Here is a 21,957-nt window from a genome sequence, read left to right as displayed (position 1 = left end):
CATCATTTTCAGCTACAATAAAAAATGATGAACATAGGAAAAAGTTATAAAAATATATCAAATTATTTTGTGGCATCTGTATATAAGATTTACAAATGTATTGATTTTCATGAAAATCCATTGACCACTTTATTATGCTCAGCCACAATTAACTATTCTGTTTATCATCATAATAAATGAAACTCTTTAATCAACTATCTTATTATGGTATAAGTGTAACATTCAATAAATATTCGATAATTTTATGTCTATATTATCGGTGTTTATACATTTTAAACAATAAATAAGTGTATTAATGATCTATCAGGATCAGAGGAGTATCAAATAGTAGCAATATTAACACTCGAAATTACAAAATTGACAATAATATTGACACTTAAAATTATAAAATTGGCTTCGATTCATATATAAGCCTTGGTTGCCTAATTATTTTTACTCTATCTATTTTATGAAAAGAGAAATGTAGAACATATGTTATGTTGTACGTGTCTATATAGTATTCAAAAGTTAGTGTTAATTTTTTTTTTCAAAATCTGTAATTAAGTTAAAAAAATAAATCTTCTTAAATTTTACAACTAAGAAAAATATTTTCATTGTCAAAAATTGATAACTAAAGCTTATATGTGTATGAGTTAATTGGAGGGGGGGGGGGGATTGAATATTATGCTTTAATATTCAACATTAAATAATATGTTATGTCGTAAAATGAAGAAAAAGCTAAAAGAAATCTAAAAAAAAAAAAGATAAATAGAAATCTAGTTCTAAGGGGCATGCCACATCAACAATTCTAAAATTCTCCTTTATATATATTAATGTTCAGCCGCGCGCAATTAACTATTCTAATTATCATCACAATAAAAAGATCTCTTCAATCAACTTTCTTACTATAATACAAGTGTAACATTCAGCAAATATTCGATAATTTCATGCCCATGTTACTAGTGTTTTTACGTCTTGAATGGTAAATGAGTGTGTTGATGATCTAACAGGATCAGAGGAATATCAAATAATAGCGGTATGAAATTATAAAATTGACAATAATATTGACACTTGAAACTACAAAATTGCCTTCAATTCATGTGTAGGCCTTGGTTGCCTGATTATTTTTACTCTTTCTGTTTTATGAAAAGAGAGATGTAGAATATATGTTATATATGTTGTATGTGTTTATATAATATTCAATGTTAAAAAACTTTTCAAAATCTGTAATTCAGTGTAAGAAATAAATCTTCTAATATTTTACAATTAAAAAAAATGCTTTTATCGTCAAAATTTGATATCTGAACTTTTTATGTGTATGAGTTAATGAGGGGAGGATTGAATGTTATGCATTAATATTCTACGAAAGCATTAAATAATATTTTATGTCTTAAAATGAAGAAAAAGCTAAAAGAAATCCACAAACACACACAAAAAAAAAGATAAATAGAAATTCATCTCTTAGAGGCATACCACATCAACATGTTTAAAATTCTCCTTCATAATATATTCATGCTCAGCCGCGCGCAATTAAATATTCTGAAAAAAGTTAACTATTCTGATTATCATCACAACAAAAGAACTTTTCGATCAACTTTCTTACTATGGTACAAGTATAACATTCAACAAATGTTCGGTAATTTCATGCCCATATTGCTAGTATTTTGTAATGACATTTAGGTCATTTTGAGAACTAGTGTCTCTCTTTCTTAAAAGACCTTTTCTGAAAATTTTAAATTATTTGCTTAATATGATTATTCAATTAATATACAATTTTAAATAATTAATTTAATTAATAATTAATGGCTCAAATTAATAAATCTTTTAATTTCTTACATTATGTGACCTGTGTAAAAAGATTAAATTAAGTGGGATGGATTTAACCTAATAAAGGATAGCGTCAAAAGTGTCGGCCAGAGAAGGACACATGAGTAGTTATTTTAATTGTTTTCATCATGAAACCGAAATGGTGGAAAATAAACCCAAGTCCAAGATAATTAATAGTAGTAGTCAAATCAAGAACTTTATATTTGTATATTAGCAAAGTTGAACATTAATTTTTATTTATACCAATTATAAAACATGTGTTTTGTGTATACTACGTATTTGTCTCAAGTGTTTACATATAATAATTTGGACCGAAGTACATACATCGATGATGACGGCAATAAGATTAATGTTTAGGATAAACATAGGTTTTTTTTCCCCAAAGGTATACGGAATATTCAAACAGTTGGCTGGTCATATACACAATCCAATGTGAAGGCTGCATTTGAGTTACATTTGACAAAACACAATTTGGTCAATTATGATAAGAGAAAAGTTATTCATAGTTGTATTTTAATATCTTTTATTTACTCTATAAATTGCTTAAGAGATTATAAGTTATAACATCCTCAAATTAATAATTACTTGCAAAACAGCAAATTCAAAGAAGCATACAATGGCCTTTTGCAAAGTTCGTATCCTTTCTCTCCTCCTATTGTCCGGTAAGACTTTAAAATCGGTTATTATAATTAATGACGTTGTTTGTCTTGATTTTTATTGACCGCTAAGGCAAAATATTGTTATTTAAAAAACTAACTGATATAAGAAAAGGAAAAAAAAGGTCATTTTTACCCTCTTTGTTAATTCTTGAACAGCAATTATACCCCTGCCATCTAATTTTGGAACCTCATCTACTACCCTCCACAAAAGATGCCATATATTTTAATAATATAGTATAATATAATCGATGACATGGCTATCCAACATGAAAAAAAAACTTGATTAGAGAATGATTATTATAGAAAGATTAATACAGATCCAACTTTCAAGCCAAAAAATGTACTTTTGTACGTTTTATTTTATATGTCATTTTCATTTATAAATAATTCGATCATAATATTTGTTATTTTTTATAAAGTTTATGTATAAGTTATCATATTTTATCTATTATATCCTTGATAGAATAGTTAATTAAACTTGTCATTTATTAATAAAGTTGACTTAAGAAAATTTACATAAGGGTAGAAGAGTAAAGTTACGTTATTTCATAATGCAAGTGTAAAGTAAAAAGATGACACCATGTTTATTGTGTTGATCAGTTGGGTGGTTTTTTTTATAGGTATATTCCTGTTGGGAATCGAGGTGGAATATGGAAATGCTCAAAAGATGTGTCTCCAGGTTTGTGACAATGAAGTTGCTTACATGACTTGCCCCTCTTCAGGAGATGAAAAAATAAGTGGAGTATGCGTCAATTGTTGCACAGCAGATGAAGGCTGCAAATTATACCGCGCTGATGGATCGTTAATTTGTACCGGAACCCCTCAATAATATGAAAAAATGTAACTGTTAAATTCATATTCGTGTGAAATAAGGCCTCAGTTATTTTACTCTGCCAGTTTATAATAATATTTTCATCCTATACCTATTTAATTTGTCTGAAATTTTAATAAAAATGAGAAGCTGATGCAAGCTTTTTCTTTGGTTGTAATGATATAAATTTTCAATTGGGCACTATCAACCTTTCATATTAGAAAATTTATAAAAATGTAAAAAAGAATTTATTAGACTTGTTTAACATCTTAGCATATGTTCATTAATGAAACCAGGGAGACATGAGCATTAATTATTAGAAGATTTAATTACTAAACCACCATAGATTATGGATCTTGATTATTTTTTAATTCCAACATAATGCAATCACTCTAAGAAAATGTTCTAATTTGATTTTGCTTTAGATTGAGACAATACCCTGTTTTCCATGAGTTTAGAAGCAAAATGGCTCAGAATCCCTTAAAATTTATTGGTTTTCTCATTATCTGTGGCATGTTTTTGACAATTCTATTGACTGCCTCAGTTATATTCACGGACTTACCTTCTGATAGCGTCAAGAATTTACCTAAAGCTAATATTGTTGATGTTAAACCTCCAAATGGTACTTCATTTCCCCTTTCTTTAGTTTTTGTTGTTGAAGTTATAGTTGATTCTACTCGATTCACAGTCATGTCTACCGCGATGTTTAAAGAAAAAACATTTTCCAGGTTGCTAATGCAATGAAGTGGATTCATTTGTTGTTCCACATCAATATAACAAGAGAAAGTTGAAGTACATTCTGTGTTTTTCCCTTCATTGTTGCATTAACCGGTGAAAATGTAGTATGTTGTCTGTGTGTAGCTTGTTCTTCAAGTTTGATTGTGGCTCTAACAGTTAAATAAGTGCTTGTGAATGTTACGTTTTATCGATAGGTCAATAGATGTTTTGTGCTGTTTAGAGTTGTTTTTGTTTAATTTCATTTTTGATATTTTCAGGCACAGTTAATTCTGAAGTAGAGAAAGATAAACTGCTTGGTGGCCTTCTTCCTTCAGGAATTGATGAAACATCTTGTCTAAGTAGATACGAATCCGCCTTATATCATAAAGAACTGTTTCACAAGCCATCATCTTACCTCATCTCAAGATTACGAGACTACGAGGCACTTCACAAGCAATGTGGTCCTCATACAAAATCATACAACAGGAGCGTCGAGCTTATCAAGTCTGGCCAATACAATGAATCAGCAGACTGTAATTACTTGGTTTGGATTTCCTTTAGTGGTTTAGGTAATAGGATGCTAACTTTAGCTTCTGCTTTCCTATATGCTCTTCTTACAAATCGAGTCCTACTCGTTGATCCTGGAGTTAACATGCCTGGTCTATTCTGTGAACCTTTTCAAGACGTTTCCTGGTTGATTCCTCCTGATTTCCCTCTATTCAATCAGTTTAGTACCTTTGATCAGAAATCTCCTCATTCCTATGGTTATATGGTGAAGCACGATGTCATTCGTAATTCATCGACTCTACCTCCCTACATCTACCTACATTTAGCTCATGACTATGATGATCAGGATAAATTATTTTTCTGTGATCAGGATCAAAGTTTTCTCAAGAAAATCCCCTGGCTAGTCATGAAGACAAATACCTATTTTGTGCTTTCTCTATTCTTGATCCCATCATTTGAGCAAGAATTGAGCAATCTTTTTCCCCACAAAGTAACCATCTTCTATTTTCTAAGTAGATATCTGTTTCATCCCACAAATTCTGTATGGGGGCTTGTAAAGAGGTACTATCAAGCTTATTTAGAACGAGCAGACGAAAAATTAGGCATTCAAATTAGAGTCTTGGAGACAGGTGTCGGTCCTTTTAAGTATGTACTGGATCAAATCATCGATTGTACAATGAAGGAGAATCTGCTGCCACAAGTTAACCGGTCCAGTGAGCCTATAGTCCTCAACCAGACCGAGAAGCAGAGGAAGACTATATCCGTCCTGATAACTTCTTTAAGCCCTGGATACTCAGAAGAGATCAGGAAAATGTATTGGGAGAATCCCACCGTTAGAGGAGAGATAGTTAGCGTTTATCAGCCAAGTCAGGAGGAATATCAGCAGAGTGAGAATCTGTTGCACGAACAGAAGGCGTTGGCAGAAATGTATCTACTGAGTTTAAGTGACAAATTGATTACAAGTGCATGGTCAACTTTCGGATATGTGGCTCAGGGTCTTGGAGGACTGAAGCCCTGGATACTATACAAGCCTAATGAGAACAGAACAGCACATAATCCGCCTTGTGTTCGAGCTGCATCATTCGAGCCATGTTTCCATGCCCCGCCTAACTATGATTGCAAAATGAAAACGCCAACAGACACGAGCAAAATCGTTCCTCATGTCAGGCACTGTGAGGATATGAGCTGGGGCTTAAAACTATTTGACTAAAATGGTGAATTATAGGGCTGTCAAAATGGTCCGCCCAACACGCCCATTGAACACCTTTAGTGAATTATAACATTTTTGGTGATCCAAAGTGTGAGTAGAGTAATTTTCTCTTCCTTTCTTCTTGTTGAAATATTAGTACAAAATTGCCAATCGCTTGAAAGCTTCATTCATTGATTCTCTTATTTGGGAATTGGGACCATTCTTAAAACAAAATAACATATCAAACTAATTAAACACAATTGATTTATTGATGAGGTCGCCAAAATCAGTTGAGCACTACTCCCTCCGTCCGGTATTGTTTGTCATAATTTCTATTTTTAGAGTTAAACTATAAAAAATTTGACTAATATTTTAAGATGTATTTTTTCATCATATTTGTAATTTATAGTACTTTTCATATAGTTTTAGAATATCTAATATTAATATAATCTAATTTACCTTTGAAAATTAGTCAAATTGACTTTCGATAAGCGTAACATGACAAATAATTCGTCCCGAAGTAATAACCAATAACATCGATTATTTATACTCACTCCAGCTCAAATTATTTGTCCTTATTTTTAAAAATAGTTCTCTTAAAATATTGATCATTTTAGAGTAATTATTCTTGAAGACTTCAAATACTGAGGTGTATGTTTGACATGACATTAAACAAACATTAGAGCATGTGATATTTCTCTATTAATTAAGATAAGTTATATATATATTGTGCTTACCTGTCACGCTATAAAAGTTTGAACCAAAGTTCTATTTTTTAATGAAAAAAATCTATTATATTATGGAGGAAAGAGGGAGAAAAATGGGGATAGTAAGATTCTCACATATACTATTCTTTATATACAATATAAGGTGCGGGGTTTAGTGAACAAACTTATGGGTTCAGGTATGTATTATTTGTAATAAGTATTTGAGATGTCAAGTGACTGTATTCGTACACGCATTTAGGTCACATCAACAAATACAATTTGGATAGTCAGAGTTTATTCTTTCATTCTAACTTATGGTATTTTTAGTCGTTCTAATTTTACTTGTTTCATTTGCTTTATTGTATCAATTGTTACCAATTTGTATCACACCTATATTCTATCAATGCATACAATCTTTATGAAACCAACTACAAAAGGTTGTGAAGTATAGTCATGAATTATAATTTTCTAAAAGTATAAGTACGAACAACATATACAATGTATATAGCTATAGCATGTAAAATTTCCATTTTTAGGACTTTATATGTTTGTTACAAAAAATACTACTAATCTGTGTAAATAATATAATTTGAGCCCAGTAAATTAAATGGGCTAGTTGTAATGGTCTTAATTAGCTCGACTTCACAATATTCAAATTCTATATTTTTGCCTATGGACTTATATACCAGAATTGATATTTGCCTGGTCAAGTTAGATTCCAAATTCTATCACTTGTATATTTCACTTGATATAATTTATTTTGGAACACTATAATAGTATCAGTGAATAATCAAAAATGAAATTTCCAACCATACCATAGGGTGTGTATTCGATATGAAGAAAAATATTTTTATTTTACACTAATTCTTTTTTTGTGTTCGATATGTAAGAAAAAAAGAAAAATTACCACAGCAGGTTGGTTATTATGTGCCGTTAAGCTGTTGTTGATAATCAGTTATCGCTAAAGATGATTTTTTAAGCAGTGAGTGTGGAGCGAAGATACGGTGCTGAAGTATGGAAATGACATATACTCAATGTAAGATGAAATTGTGAATTTTTTTTTTTTATTTTTTTTTTACTTTCATAAGATCTTTTCAATTTTTTTAATCAATTGAACATAAGAAAATTAAAAATTGGAAACCCACCGAACAGACCAATATAATAGTGCTAATCTGCTAGGTTCACACCCTTAGTACGAATAATTATTTGTTATTGTATGACAACTTAATTAATTGTTTATAAGTGGCATATTGGATCCTCCTCTTTGGCTTAATTACCAGAATCTATGGCTACCTTAACTATTCTACCTGATAACAAAGTAAGGGGCAAAAAAGCAATTTGTTCATTAATTAAGCAGGACCTAACATATATATTATTAAAGTAAGTATTATATCACATACACTGCCATGAAAATAATTTTTAGTGACAATATATTAATAACAATAATATAATCGTTGTTAAAAATATATTTTCAGCGGCTATTAACATTTTTTTTAAATATTCCTAAAACTTATAATGATATTGATCCAATGACAATTAAATTAATTAATATCAATAAAAGAGTTTATTATTATTATTTTAATATGTATATCCATTGCTATTAACAATTATTTTTATTATAATGATTTGTTGGAAATCATAGAGCAGGAAATAGTGGGCTAATCATCCAAGTCCAATGATATTATAGATGTATTCAAAATGCTCAACTTGTATTGGTGGAGTAACAGTTATCATTTCAGTACTATTTAATTGATTAGTTTATATTCTCATAATGCAAAATTCCAATCATATATATCAGTATTAACAACAATCAGATTAACCTAGTTAATTTAATAAATGCCCTCCCACATTGTCAGTCTCTTTTTAACTGGTCATTTAACTACAATAACAATATACCAAATAAAATATATCATAAGTAAAATTTGAAAAAAAAAATTGAGTATATGCAGATTTTTTTTCTATCTCGTAGAGGTCTTAACTAGTTATTTATGACCCTAGTAAATAAATTAGTACATTTCATTGCAATAAGACAACAAATTAACTTAAGTAATTTCCCCTGTTTACTAAGTAATTTCTTTCAAAGGTAGGATAATTAGGTATAGAAGTTTAACTTACAATATAATAGATCTTTTCTAAGATATGATCAAGTCATCTGAAGATAAATTATATATAATTAATTTATTCACCAAGGGAGAGTGTGAGACTAATAACTTAAAAAGTAATGTATGTAACTAATTGTTGAATACATTATGTTAAAACGCATTATAGCGGTGCTATAAAAGTTCTGTAAATCCATATAAAAGCTCGACAAGTAACAAGGCCCGCTCGAATTAAGAACTCTACTCTTAATCAGCTCAATTGACTAATCCATCGCCATTATCTAATTTAAAATTAGAAAACGTGACACAAAAATTAATTACGTATTCCATATGATTAAGTGGAGCTTGAATTATATAAATAATCAGAATTTGGCAGAATGTCATGAAAGTGAGTCGGACTTCCAACACGATGTATATAAAATAAAATAAAAATTACTAAGAAGCCGTTTGGAGCTAATAAGGTGAATTATGGGGATATTAAATTCTGCAAAAAGTAAATATACCACGTGTAGTAATTAGTTATGAGGTAAAATTACTTAGGTATAAAATTAGTGTATAATGTTTGATTTACAATTCGGAGAACTCCATAATTAATACACGATAGAAGTTAGTGACAAAACCTATATACTCCTTGTTTAAAAAAAGAATGACCTCCTTTTTTTTTTAGTTTGTTTAAAAATAAATGATTTCTTTTTTTTCGATAATAACTTTCCACGTGGTATGTTTAAGGCCATAAAATTAAAAGACAATTTTATATATTTAACATAATTTTATTTAAAATCACATAATTTAAAGTCTTCTTTATTTTCTTATTATTTTATAAAAAATAAAATATGAAATAACTAATACTATATGAATAACAAAGCCCTATATAAAATAATATACAGTATTGATTTTCTCATAACTTATCTCTACATCAATGCTATTCTAGCATAACTCTTACCGGCAGTGGCAGAGCCACCTTAATTAAGGTCAGGGTTCATTCGAACCCTTTTCAACAAAAAAAATATATTATTTATACATAATTAAAATAATATTTATATATATAATACATGTTGAACCCCTTAGATTAGTTCGTGTATTTATTTTTTTTCCGTCAGGTTCCGGCACTAGTTACCAGCCACCAAATTAGTAAGTATATACGAAATATTTGTTGTATAGACACTAAGAAAATGGTAGACAGCAGAAACACACTAATTGAAATGATGTGAGAGTGGATGTTGAAATGGACCACTTTGTAGGGACAAAAGGAGCTTTTCTTTTTGTTGTTTTGCATGTGCTTTGTGCACATAGACGCGTTTCCACATCTATAAATAGCCTACAATATCATGCATACTCATTCAACTACAAATTCCCATGGCGAAGCTTAAAATTGTTAACATTGTTTTCTTTGTGTTATTAGGTATTGGAATATGTTCAGCCGCTCGAACGCTCCTCACTTACGATCATGTTGGTGTTGGGGGTGAAGTAGGCGCTTATGCTGGTGGTGGTGGAGGAGGTTCCGGCGGAGGTGGTGCCTATGCAGCTGGAGGACATGATGGTGGATATGCTGGAGGAGGTGGTAGTGGAAGTGGAGCTGGAGGTGGCCATGCTGGTGGTGGATATGCTGGAGGAGGTGGTGGTGGAAGTGGAGCTGGAGGTGCTCATGCTGGCGGACACGATGGTGGATATGCTTCTGGAGGTGGTGAAGGTGGTGGAGCTGGAGGTGGCCATGCTGGTGGAGGATATGCTGGAGGAGGTGGTGGTGGAAGTGGAGCTGGAGGTGCTCATGCTGGCGGAGAACATGATGGTGGATATGCTGCTGGAGGTGGTGAAGGTGGTGGTAGTGGATATGGTGGTGCAGGGTCAGCAGATGGTGGATATGCTGCTGGAGGTGGTGGAGGTAGTGGTGGTGGAGGTGGTGGTGCAGTTGCTGGAGGTGGAGCACATGGTGGCGGTGCATATGCTGGAGGTTCAGGAGGAGGTACTGGTGGCGGCTATGGTGCTGGTGGAGCACCCGGGGGTGGATATGGTGGTGGAGGTGGACATGGAGGCGGTGGTGGTAGTGCGTATGCTGGAGGAGAAGGAGGAGCCTCAGGTGGTGGATATGGTAGTGGAGGAGGAGCTGGTGGTGGTGCAGGAGGAGCACATGGAGGAGCATATGGTGGAGGCGGTGGTAGTGGTGCCGGTGGTGGTGGAGCCTATGCCGGTGGAGAGCATGCTGGTGGTTACGGAGGAGGTGCTGGAGGTGGTGAAGGTGGTGGACACGGTGGTGGCTACGCTCCTTAAGCGGTCATTCTAATCTAAAAGTATCCATCTTCTTACCTACACTATTAAAAAAATAATGTACTGAGATTGTGGTAGGAAGATGTTATATATATATTGGAAGAAAAAGAATTGTAGTTAAGTCCTGCAATCTTTTTAAGTGTAATGTGGTTTCCTTTAAAAGCAACATTAAGATATGATTGCTTGCATTTTACATATTGAAATGGTTGGCAAATATTCTCAATCTATAAGTTGCATGCATGCAATAACTAGCAATGATATCTTGGGCAAAGTAACCTTTGCAAGCACAAGAGAACTGTTGATCAAATATGTTGCAACGTATGCGTCTATCAATATCTATGAGACCAGGTCCTTAGTACGGTTATACTATACACAATAAAGTAAATGTTGAAGTAAAGATTGCACACATAACTAACTTTACGTGAAAACCTTCGTACTCAATAAAGTAAAATCACGACCTGTACGTCACAACAGGACTTTTTCAAACTACGTTTACTAATCTTCTCCAAGCAAAAGTTAAACTAATTTATAAAATGAGATTAGCCTGCTAATCTCCACCCTAAATAATATCACTATTACTTAAATGAGTCAGAGCAAATATAACATTGCTCAATATACTAATTCTAACTGATTATTATAGACTTTACTCTAAGTTATCCTTAACCTATATCTTACGGTGATTCAAACAAACTTGAAACGTATCTTTCACACGCGAAATGATTCCTATAATGTAAGCACTATTACAAGCAAACAAAATTACAGTTGTTACAAAAAGCAATAGAAGCAGTCTATCAAGTCCCTTGCTGTTTTGAAGCTTGAAAGTTTCTCTCTTTTTGAACGATGAATATTATTGTTTGCTATATACCATGAAGAATTATTACACAACGTACAAATAACCTCGTCGCTTCTGATTAGTGAAGTACTCTGCAAATTTACCAACTTCCTAACGTAGATAACTTTAACAAATGTATAGCATTTTGCCACTGAACGAATATTCATACTCTGTAGAGGACCAGATCCCTGCGTGAGGTGATCATCAAACAGCTAGAAGCATTATACTTATCAAAATATTTCCTTTTTTATTCTTCTTCTTATTTTTTTTTCTTTTAAGCATTCACTTTTTTAGGCCCCCAAATTGTTGGGACCTTAAAAATTTTAAATAGTGGATCTATGATTTATTTATTATTCCTCAATTAGAAATTATTGAAGGTTATAGAAAAAAAGGGAAGGAAAGAAAGATTATCTTTTATTTAATTGTATATATTTTAGAATTTGAATTAATCTAACCAAATCTTTATATTGATAAAAAAATATTTATAAGAAAATCTAAAGTAATACAAAGCAAACACATGCCTAATTTTTTGTCTAGCGTATGATGTTTTTTGAGCCAAGCGTCAATTAGTGATCCTAGCGTATAATGTTTTTTGAGCCTCGCATATGATGTTTTTTGAGATGAAAGAAACTAGACAACTATGTTCCAGCTTGAAGGAATTCAATAATGATAAAAACTTGGAATTTCATATATTTTTTTGAAAATACCATGCAATAGCAAGAAGACATAACAAGAATAAAGTTTTGTAACTTAATATATGTTTCCTTTTACACTAGTATTGTCACTACTGTGGTGCTCATGTGTGTAAAATAGTAACATCGATGTGTATGATCAGTTGTTATACAACAAAAACATGCTTAAATATTATATTGGTTTTTTTTTTCTTTCTTATGTTGTTGTGTTTGTTTGAATTTGTTGAATCCATGGAAAATTGGACCGATGAACACAATCTTAGGGTTCAAAACGGGGCTCTAAATTAACTTCAGCATAATAGAAGATCTAAGTGATAAAGTATCTGGTCTGTGGCTTACTAGTAATGCGAACATTGTGTCTGTGGACCAGCTGTGTGGACATGCCAAGGCAATAGAAGAAGATTCTGTACAAATTATGTTTCTATTATCTTAGATAAGAAGATGAGTATTTGGAGGACATGTTACTGCATCAAAAATAACTTTTAGTGGTAATAAATAAACATATTAATAAAGAGTACTAATTTTTTTATCGACATTAATTAAATGTCATTAGATTCAGTGTCGTTAAAAACTTTAGGGACATACACAAATAGTGTTAATTGCTGCTAAAAGTATATATTTAGCGGCAATTACGAATTGAGTAGATAGTGTAGTGTTTGTCTGAATTAGAGTGGTTGGTATTTGTCATTGTATTAGTTGTATTATTGTTTTTCTTGTTGTTGATATCAACCATAATATTGTTTTCAATACTCTATTCTAGTATGTTATAACTGATATTGTAAATTGTGTTACGATTATTGTACTATTTTGTTGAAATTGTTGCTCTCATTTGGTAGACTTAGCATTGTTTCCTTGTGACTCGCTATATTTTCTTCTTTCTATCTAGAATTGTTGCATATGAGCCGAGGGTTTATTGGAAACAACCTCTCTACCTCCATGAGGTAATGGTAAAATCAACGTATATTCTATCTTTTTCAGACCTCACTTGTGTAATTTTACTGGACATATCATTGTTGTTTATCAATATATTATTGATATTTAAATTTATATACCTGAATTTATATCTCAGTAAATTTATATAAAATATTATTTATAGATTACTTGATGTATTTTCACATGTGTGAAGCATGAACAATTTACTAGCTTTGTTTTAAAATATAATTCGTTTGATTTGTTTCTTAACTTCTCCAAGAAGTTTATTAATCGGACAACTTGGTTACTTGATTATTTTGAGGGGTCGTTTGGTGTGAGGGATAAAAATAAATTGTTTTAGAATAAAAATATAATTTAAATGCAAAATTTTTGCATCTTGTTTAATTGTCATGTCAGGAATAACTTATCTCACAATTTATATAACAGGTGATAGGATGGAATAAATTATATTATATATATGGTGAAATAAGTTATTCTAAAATAATTAATTCAGGAATAGTAATTATGAGATAATTTATTTGCAACTAAACGATCCCTCAAATTTATAACTTATTCGCAACTAAATGATCCCTCCAATTTAAATTAATCCCAAATATCTTGTTCAATCAAATATTTTAGAAAAGAAAAAACTAAACGAACATTCAAGTTTTGTGTTTAGAATATGCTTTGCGACCAAACTACCAACAGTGAAAAGTACATATTAATTTGATTCAAAATTTTTGGTTGCACCCATTCATTGAAAAAATATTTACTTTAATTTTAAAATTTGAATTGTTTGCTAGATTTCTGGCTTTGACATTATACTAGTTAAATGTGGTATATGCTTTGCGCATCACATTTTAATAAAATAAATATAAAAAATTGTATTTACGTTATATCATTAAGTCGATAAAATATAAAGTAGTTTAATATGAAATTTATATGGTAAGGGTTAAAAAAACAGTGCGAACGATATTTCGCTAAGGTGCTTTATGGTTGTGTTTATCCTTATAGGTGTGTCTCTTGTCGAGCAATAAATTATACAAACAAGAAGAATAATATTATTAAAAGTAGCATAGGAATTTTTATTTATTCAATGAATACAAGTTAAATAACATTACGGTTTAAATAATGAACAATTTGATTACCAAAATTTCAACATAGTTTAAATTCAGGAAAGATTTAGTAAGTAAAATTTTGTTCATTTCAAATTCCTACGTATTAAAAGTAAGTATTATATTTCTCAAAGATGGAAAATTTTAATATCCATAATTTTAATTTATTTCAAAGTAAATGAGTCTATTTTTATAAATGACGAGAAAAAATTCAATAAATATATATCTGACTTTGCTTGGTTCAAATTTAGAAATTAAGATATATTAGCCATTAACTAAGAAATGATTTGACTTTATTGTGAGATCCAAAAAAGGAAAAAAACCAAAATTATGAATGGTGATTATCAACCAAAACAATAGCACCTCAAGTAATATTAAACGGAGTAAAATTAAGAGAGAGAAAAAACATCAATTGATAACAAAATCCCTTATTTTCTCTCTGCATGAAAGTCAAAACTTTTTAATGATAATTGAATAACACAAATATTCATATCTATCTTTTCTTCTTATTCTTCTTCTTTAATTTGCAGAATCAAATATGAGTCTCAGTTGCTTAACCTGCAAGATATCGAGGACAGATTCAACAAACGAATTAAACGAGAAAAAATTCGATACTAATGTTGACAAAAATAATAAAGAAAAACATAAATTTAGCAGAAGATCAGTAGATCGGAGTTGGTCAGGGAATTTGGAATCTACGAGTAATGTAAAAAAAAAATTGAGTCATTCGCTTTCGATCATCCCTGAGAACAAGGTCAAAAAAGGTTCGCATCGCTCCTGTAATAGTGGTCCAGTTGAATTCCCTACTGATACACCCAAGCTAGTCAGGAGCCCAGGAATCAGAAGAGATTGGAGTTTTGAAGATCTGCAACGTCAAACAGTACGTTAAAGTTTAGGTGAATTCAAAATTTAAAATAATATGATCATAATGTCATTATCTATTTTTTTTTATATATATAATTATACGATATCATGCAGATCCAGTCTGTCTTAGATCTTCCTTTGGTTGATAATAGACAAGATATATGTTCACAGGATTAGTTATGTAACGTAACTTCTCCTTGTTGAAATTAATTTATAATATTATGTATATCTTTGATATATTTTCTCTCTATATACATTAGATACATTGCGTGTTTGATATATCCTTATGTATCCCCAAAAAAGGAGAGATATCAACATTATCTATCACTAGGTTGAAATTGTTAAAGTTTCCAGATTTTGATACTAATATTTTAGTACTATTAGCGTGAGATTTTTTTTCGTATTAATTAATTCCAGATAAAAAAGTTATATGGATAATTGAAATTATGGTTGTAATTACTTTTACAGGAGAAAATTATGTGTGGTTTAATGAGTGTATATGAATTATTGCCTCCATAATCCACAAAGTAGGTCCACCATTTGCAGAAGTCATTAATTGTTACATCATTAGTGGATAGAGCATGCCACCACCATTCTCACTTTCGGAAAATAAGAATCGATATAGTTTATTTTAATTATAATTTATAGTAAATATTTTTTTTTTATCATCTGATTAGATATATAATTAATCATTTTATATGAAAAAAACTTATTTGGATATTTATATCAAGTCAATACATGTATGTCATGTATTTTGATATAAATATTTCTAGTAAATAAACAACTATTTCGAGAGAGGAAGTAAGCTTTCACTTTCGTGAACCGATAATATTGCTAGGTTACATCATGCATGCAAATCTTTTATTTAATTCAAAAATAATATGATGAGTTCGTGAAGTTTTTGGTAACGCCTCTTTAATTTTAATTTTTCGTTCATTAATTGGCAATTAAAAATAACTAAATAAGAATGAAAAGTCGCCAACTATTTGTGCATATAAATCAAAAACTGACTGCTACAATATATTAAGCCATGTGCAACATGATGCTTATTAGTAATTTTCTATAGATATCCTAATGGCTGAGTGACTTTCCTCTTAATTACACCACAACTCCAATGGGCTAAGTCATAAAATTATAATCTTGATTTTTGGGTTAATTAATTTGTTTGGTACAATTGGTAGTGTCTTTTAATTTGTTTTTAGAGAATAAAAATTAGAACTTTTTTTTTAAAAAAAATCTTAATGTGAGGATTACCTTTCGAGTGGGGATCATGATCGAGTCTTGAGTTAAAGCCAGAATTCGGATCAGGGTTCATATGGGTGGAGGTTGAATCAGTAGAGATCAAGGTTGGGGTCATGTCTATGATTGAGGATCGGGATCAAAGTTAAGCATAGGAGTGGATCAAGGCCAGGGTCCTGATCGAGATTCGGGTCAGGGTAGAGGTTGGGTCCTAATGTAAGTTGGGATTTAGGGTTGTGGTCGGATAGGGAGTCAAATTATGATCTCGAGTCAGAATCAGAGTTAAGATATAGGGTTTGGTGTTAGGTTGGGAATCATGGTCAAGATCATAGTCGGCTTAGGGAGAGTTCTTGTCTCGAGTTGGGTTTGGGATCGAGGTCAGGATAAGGGTTTGGCTTGAGTCCTCAGGTCGAGGTCTAGATTTGGGTGGATTAGGTGGTGGTCAGGTTGAAAGAGAGTTTTTAAAAATGTTTTTTTATTTTACTTTATGAAAATAATTCATATTCTTCAAATTAGAGAAAAATGAGTCTATTCAAAAATTTATTTTTCAAAATGTTAAGTCAATCAAACAGGGGAAAATTAAAAAATATATTTTTAAAAATATTATCCCTTCATACCAAAGCATATTCTTGGAGTAGAATTTTTATTGTTACTGAATTCAATTAACACGGTCTGGTAATGATTAATTTTAAGAGATCGAAGTGAATCAAAATTATTTAACTAATATCTTATATATTCATATAAGTGAATTGCAATTCAATTTATTTCCGCTCAATTCGTCAAAGTCAAATTCAATTCAATCCAAGCATTCATTTTGCAAAGATCATTCTTTTTCCATAATAATAATAACAATATTAATAATAATAATTTTTAAAAAATGTCCCTTTAACTAAAAATCAACAATTAAGCACATAAACAAATAAATAATTGATCTAACACCTTATACCATTGAACACCCATACTTACCGTCAAAGTCAAACTTTCTTATTCTATGCAACGTGGAATCTCTTTGCTTTAGATTTGTAGCTAAATTAATTAATCAAATCTAAGCCGAGACTGGAGACAATGATTAATCAAACTAAAATATGAATTGTGATTGGCTATTCCCATCTGATCCATTTTATTTACTTAAAAATGATTTGATCAAAAAAATAATTTATTTTTATTTGATTTATATTAAATATATATTTTATTTAATTATTATTATTATTTAATTATTATTTTTCTCTTACTGTTTTTAATACTTAATAAATAAGAATAGTCAAATTAAGAATTACAAAACATTATTAATAAAATTGGTTTTAATAAATACATTTTTAGGAAAAATTAAAATTGTGTCAAGTCATTAATATGACCCAAGTTAAATAACTTTATTTGTTTGATTAAATTAAGTTTAATAAACACAAATTAAAAAAAAACATTAAAAATTGTATCAAGTCATGAAATTAAATAAAATTTATTTATTTGATGTACAGAACTTATAAATTATTATTCTTGTTCATATAATTAGATCAAAATAATACAAAAAAAATTACACCAAAAAGGAAGCTAAAACTATACCAACTACATCAAAAACTACACGAAGTCCATCAAAAACTATATTAAAACAACAGTAAAGCTAGACCAAAGGAATTCAATAAATTAAATAATATAAATGAAAAAATTAAATTAATAGAAGTAATAAAACCCTGACTTAATTTTAATATAAATAACAGCTATGAAAAATAAAGAATAATAAAATCTCACATAACAATTTAAATATGTGTTTAACAATTTCACCGTAATTCACCAATCTTTCTTCTTCTTCTTTTTTCTTTCAGCGTTTCACTCAAAAAGTCAAAATTCAACCCCGCCGTAGGCCCCTCTAACTCCACTAACCTTTTCTATCTAGTTTCACCATAATCTTTTCATACTTAATTCATTTGTTCATTGATTTTTAATTTTTTTTTGACACGTCTTAATTTGATATAAAATTTAAAATTTAAATGAAAAGTTTTTTGGTCCTTCAAATTATAAACATATCAGATATATTAGAGTAGTTATCAATTTATGATTTTAATTATATATAGGAAATAAACGAAATCTTTTTTTTTTTGGGTAATTCACTTCTAAAGTCACATTTGAAGAAAAGTACGTTGGAGTTTTGTCCTTTCAATTAGAAAGTTGTAATTAAAATATTATTAAAAAGTAAATATTATTTTTAAAATAGAAATATACCAAATAAATAAAATCAGCGAAAAATCTTCTTTCGAATTTTTATTTATAAAAAACTGATATTTGATTATAAAAATTTCAATACAAAACCTTATTTACTTTTTTCATCTTCACTATATTTCTTATTTATCTTATTTTTTTATTTTATAAAAAATATAAAAAAACACAACCCTCATCTTTAACTCAAACTCAATATATTTTGAAAAGTAAAATAAATAAATTCATAATAACATACAATAGCTCGAATATTAGATCTAATTTATCATATTATTTAATTATCTGTTTTTGAAATAATACTCTTAAATTAAAATTTACAATATATTTCACATAAATTATTCAAGTTGAGTACATTAATATATTCTTTAAAAATGTATAAATACAGTCAAACACGATTTCATATTCACAGTTTTTTTTTAAAAAATTCTATTTTTATTTTCTCGGCCAAACGCGTCATTTTTCTGTAGTTTTTCATACTTCAATTTCCTTTTCATTTCTTGGTTGACCGACGAAACCCACCAACTCACCACCTCATTCCGCCGTGGTCAGCTCGCTTACTAGGGTATACTCTACGTCTTCTTTAACTCATATAAGACTCTATCTTTTGTATCTATAACTGAAGAACAAATTTGCAGTTCAACTGTTCGACGCTTTGCCCCAATTAATCACAACGTAAATTTCTTCTGCTCTTAACCCTTGTTCAATTTCAGTGAATTATCTATATCTCTGGTAAATTGGAAGTCGGGAAACCGAAAAAAGTTGAAATTTTTAGGGTTGTTTTGTTCTCTGTTTTGCTCGTTTGGACTCAAGTATTTGTAAAGTAAAAAAACTGTATGTTGTTTCTTTTTTGGAAGAGTTCGGTGATATATAATATTTGGGAAATAAATACTTTGTGGGACGAATAAAGTTGTGTTTTTGGGAATTCAGAAGTTATTTTTTTCTAACTGAAGCAGAAGTTTGTTTGGAGCTGAAGCTGGTTGGTTGATCTATGGGTGTTACTGTTTGTGGTGATAGTTCTTCAATTTCAAGTGTAAAGTTTGCTGTTATCATAATGCTGCTTCAGACCCTTTTCGGATTTGTTTTAAGTTTGGAGAGTTAAGGGTGTTATATCTTAAATTCAAAGTGTATATCTGCATAGGCAGAAGAAGGTCAATTGCAGTGATATAAGGTTTCAGTTGCAGTGTTGAGTAGGGTGTTAACGATAGTATATTTTGGAGTTTAGTCATTTTATTGAAGTGTCTGAGATGGATAATTCAAATCGGTCGTACAATAGGAATGCTGATCATTTGGGTGTGAATAAATTTGGGAAGAATATCAACAAGAGTCCTATACACCAACCTAATTTTAACAATGCAAATAGTGCTAGGCAACAACCTCAACCTCAGGTTTACAATATTAACAAGAATGATTTTCGGAGTGTTGTTCAGCAACTGACAGGTTCACCATCTCAAGAGCCTCCATCTAAACCTCCCCAGAATCCTTCTAAGCCTCCGAGTATGAGATTACAAAAGATTCGGCCACCGCCTTTGACTCCTATAAATCGTCCCCAAATTCCAATGCATCCTCCAGCACAGATCCTTGCCCCAGCTCGACCTGCTGGAGGCGTTCCTTACCAAAACAATATTGCTAGACCGCCTCCTCACTATGGTCAGCCCTCACCACCTATGTTACCTCCAACTCCTGGAGATGTTTGGACAAATACAACTGAGTCTCCGATTTCAGTTTATATGCGTTATCTTCAAAATTCAATAATAGATTCAGGGCCTAAACAAACACAATTTCAAGGACCTGGTCATTTTCAAGCACATCCAGCGTCATCTGGTTTACTTCCTAATCCTTCAATGCCACCTTTTCCATCTCCTAGAATGAATGGCCCGCCTCCTTTCCCATTGTCGCGGATGAATGGTCCTCCTCCACCTCTTTTATCTCCTAGAATGAATGGCCCGCCGCCTCTCCCATTCGCTCGGTTGAATGGTCCTCCTCCGCGTCTTCTATCTCCTAGAATGAACGGGCCACCTCTTCTCCCATCTCCTAGAATGAATGGTCCTCCTCCACCTCTTCCTTCTCCGGGAATAAATGGGCCTCCTCCTTTGCCTTCACCTACCTCTCAGTATCTTTTGCCATCGCCTACTGGCTTCTTAAACTTGTTATCTCCCCGTTCTCCTTATCCATTGCTTTCACCAGGTATGCAGCATCCTCCACCGCTGACACCAAATTTCTTCTTCTCTCCTATGGCTCAGCCTGGAGGTTTTGGCACTGGACCACAATTTCCTCCTTCCCCTGGTTATGGATTTCCGTTGTCACCTTCTGGGTTCTTCGCCATGTCAAGTCCAAGATGGAGGGGTCAATAGCACCACCACGAACAGAGCTGCTGATCTCGATGGATTCTTTGCTTCGAGTTTCGTCCAGGTGGTAGATTTCCTTCAAATTAAAGCTTTTTCACTGTGGATATGCAGTGTATACACTATACAATGTAAGAGATCCTTCTGAACGTGTTTATACTTTTTTTCTTTGTTTTTCTTAACATATATTTTGAATATTTGACTCTTTCAATGTAGAGTTCGTAGCAGATGTATCTCTGTATTTGCCTAGCCCTTATTTAGTACATTTAGCAACTCTCAACTGAACAGTTGAAAAGGTCAGGCTTGTTAGATTATAGTTAATTGTATTTTATATGTAGCTGGAAAGGTTCTTGTATTCCTTGTAATGTCAATTTTGGGATCAAATATTTTGGTTCTTTTTCCTATCATATAGATCAATTTTCAGTTTGTTGCCTTTGGGATCAATTGTTTATTTAAAGAAAATTATCTGCTTATTGTTTCATTTGTGGAGAAGTAGTCCTGGGGGTTCGACTGGCTGACTGTTTTAGTTGAAAAAATATCTATGCTGAAATCCATATGAAAAATACAATATTTGTTTGCTATATTGTAGTCTTGTATCCCTGCATTTGGTATGTTGCTATTTTATTCGCAGTGTAATATGGAGTAACAACACACTTGGTAGTTGTTACTTATTAGCAAAACATGTAAAAGAGCATGTCAATGACAAGTGTCGTTTATTTATTTATAATTAATTAATTATAGTTAACCATTTCTTACTCATTATGTCATTTGTTTCCAGTAGTGTTTGTAGCAGCATTTTGTTTGAAATTATAAAAAGGGTGATTTAAGTAAAACTTTTTATGTTTAGAAGATGAATGCCATATTTACTTTTTCGCACTTATAAAGAAAAGAGTTCAATTTCATTTATACCTTTATCTCATGTTTTAATGTCAAAGAAATATGTAATTTGATTTGTCCAGAATGTTATTTTTGATTTTCTGATTGTGTGAG

The 21,957-nt window shown here is 31.1% G+C and overlaps 3 protein-coding genes across 3 annotated transcripts; all 3 read left to right on the top strand.

Annotated features, from left to right (window-relative positions):
- Window positions 1–3,558: 3,558 nt before the first annotated feature.
- Window positions 3,559–5,860, top strand: LOC101268582 (galactoside 2-alpha-L-fucosyltransferase-like). Its single transcript, XM_004242225.5, has 2 exons — window positions 3,559–3,898; window positions 4,272–5,860. Exons 1-2 carry the CDS (start codon window positions 3,742–3,744, stop codon window positions 5,708–5,710), a joined length of 1,596 nt encoding a protein of 531 aa, XP_004242273.1. The 5' UTR covers window positions 3,559–3,741; the 3' UTR covers window positions 5,711–5,860.
- Window positions 5,861–9,850: 3,990 nt separating this feature from the next.
- LOC100736500 (glycine-rich protein LeGRP1) lies at window positions 9,851–10,953 on the top strand. Its single transcript, NM_001398512.1, has one exon. It carries the CDS (start codon window positions 9,852–9,854, stop codon window positions 10,761–10,763), a length of 912 nt encoding a protein of 303 aa, NP_001385441.1. The 5' UTR covers window position 9,851; the 3' UTR covers window positions 10,764–10,953.
- An 8,027-nt stretch (window positions 10,954–18,980) lies between these two features.
- On the top strand, window positions 18,981–21,393 carry LOC101266834 (protein HAIKU1). Its single transcript, XM_019214580.3, has 2 exons — window positions 18,981–21,098; window positions 21,184–21,393. The coding sequence occupies exon 1, from the start codon at window positions 19,870–19,872 to the stop codon at window positions 20,974–20,976; it is 1,107 nt and encodes a 368-aa protein (XP_019070125.1). The 5' UTR covers window positions 18,981–19,869; the 3' UTR covers window positions 20,977–21,098; window positions 21,184–21,393.
- The last annotated feature ends 564 nt before the right edge of the window (window positions 21,394–21,957 follow it).

This window comes from Solanum lycopersicum, chromosome 6, assembly GCF_036512215.1.
Source record: "Solanum lycopersicum chromosome 6, SLM_r2.1".
NCBI lineage: Eukaryota > Viridiplantae > Streptophyta > Magnoliopsida > Solanales > Solanaceae > Solanum > Solanum lycopersicum.
Note: the sequence above shows the minus strand (reverse complement) of the source record. Positions and strands in the feature narration are given on the sequence as shown.

Coding starts and splice junctions, on each gene's coding strand:
- LOC101268582 (XM_004242225.5), top strand. CDS start 3,742: ATGGCTCAGAATCCCTTAAAATTTATTGGTTTTCTCATTATCTGTGGC. Junction 3,899..4,271: donor TGATGTTAAACCTCCAAATG/GTACTTCATTTC, acceptor TGATATTTTCAG/GCACAGTTAATTCTGAAGTA.
- LOC100736500 (NM_001398512.1), top strand. CDS start 9,852: ATGGCGAAGCTTAAAATTGTTAACATTGTTTTCTTTGTGTTATTAGGT.
- LOC101266834 (XM_019214580.3), top strand. CDS start 19,870: ATGGATAATTCAAATCGGTCGTACAATAGGAATGCTGATCATTTGGGT.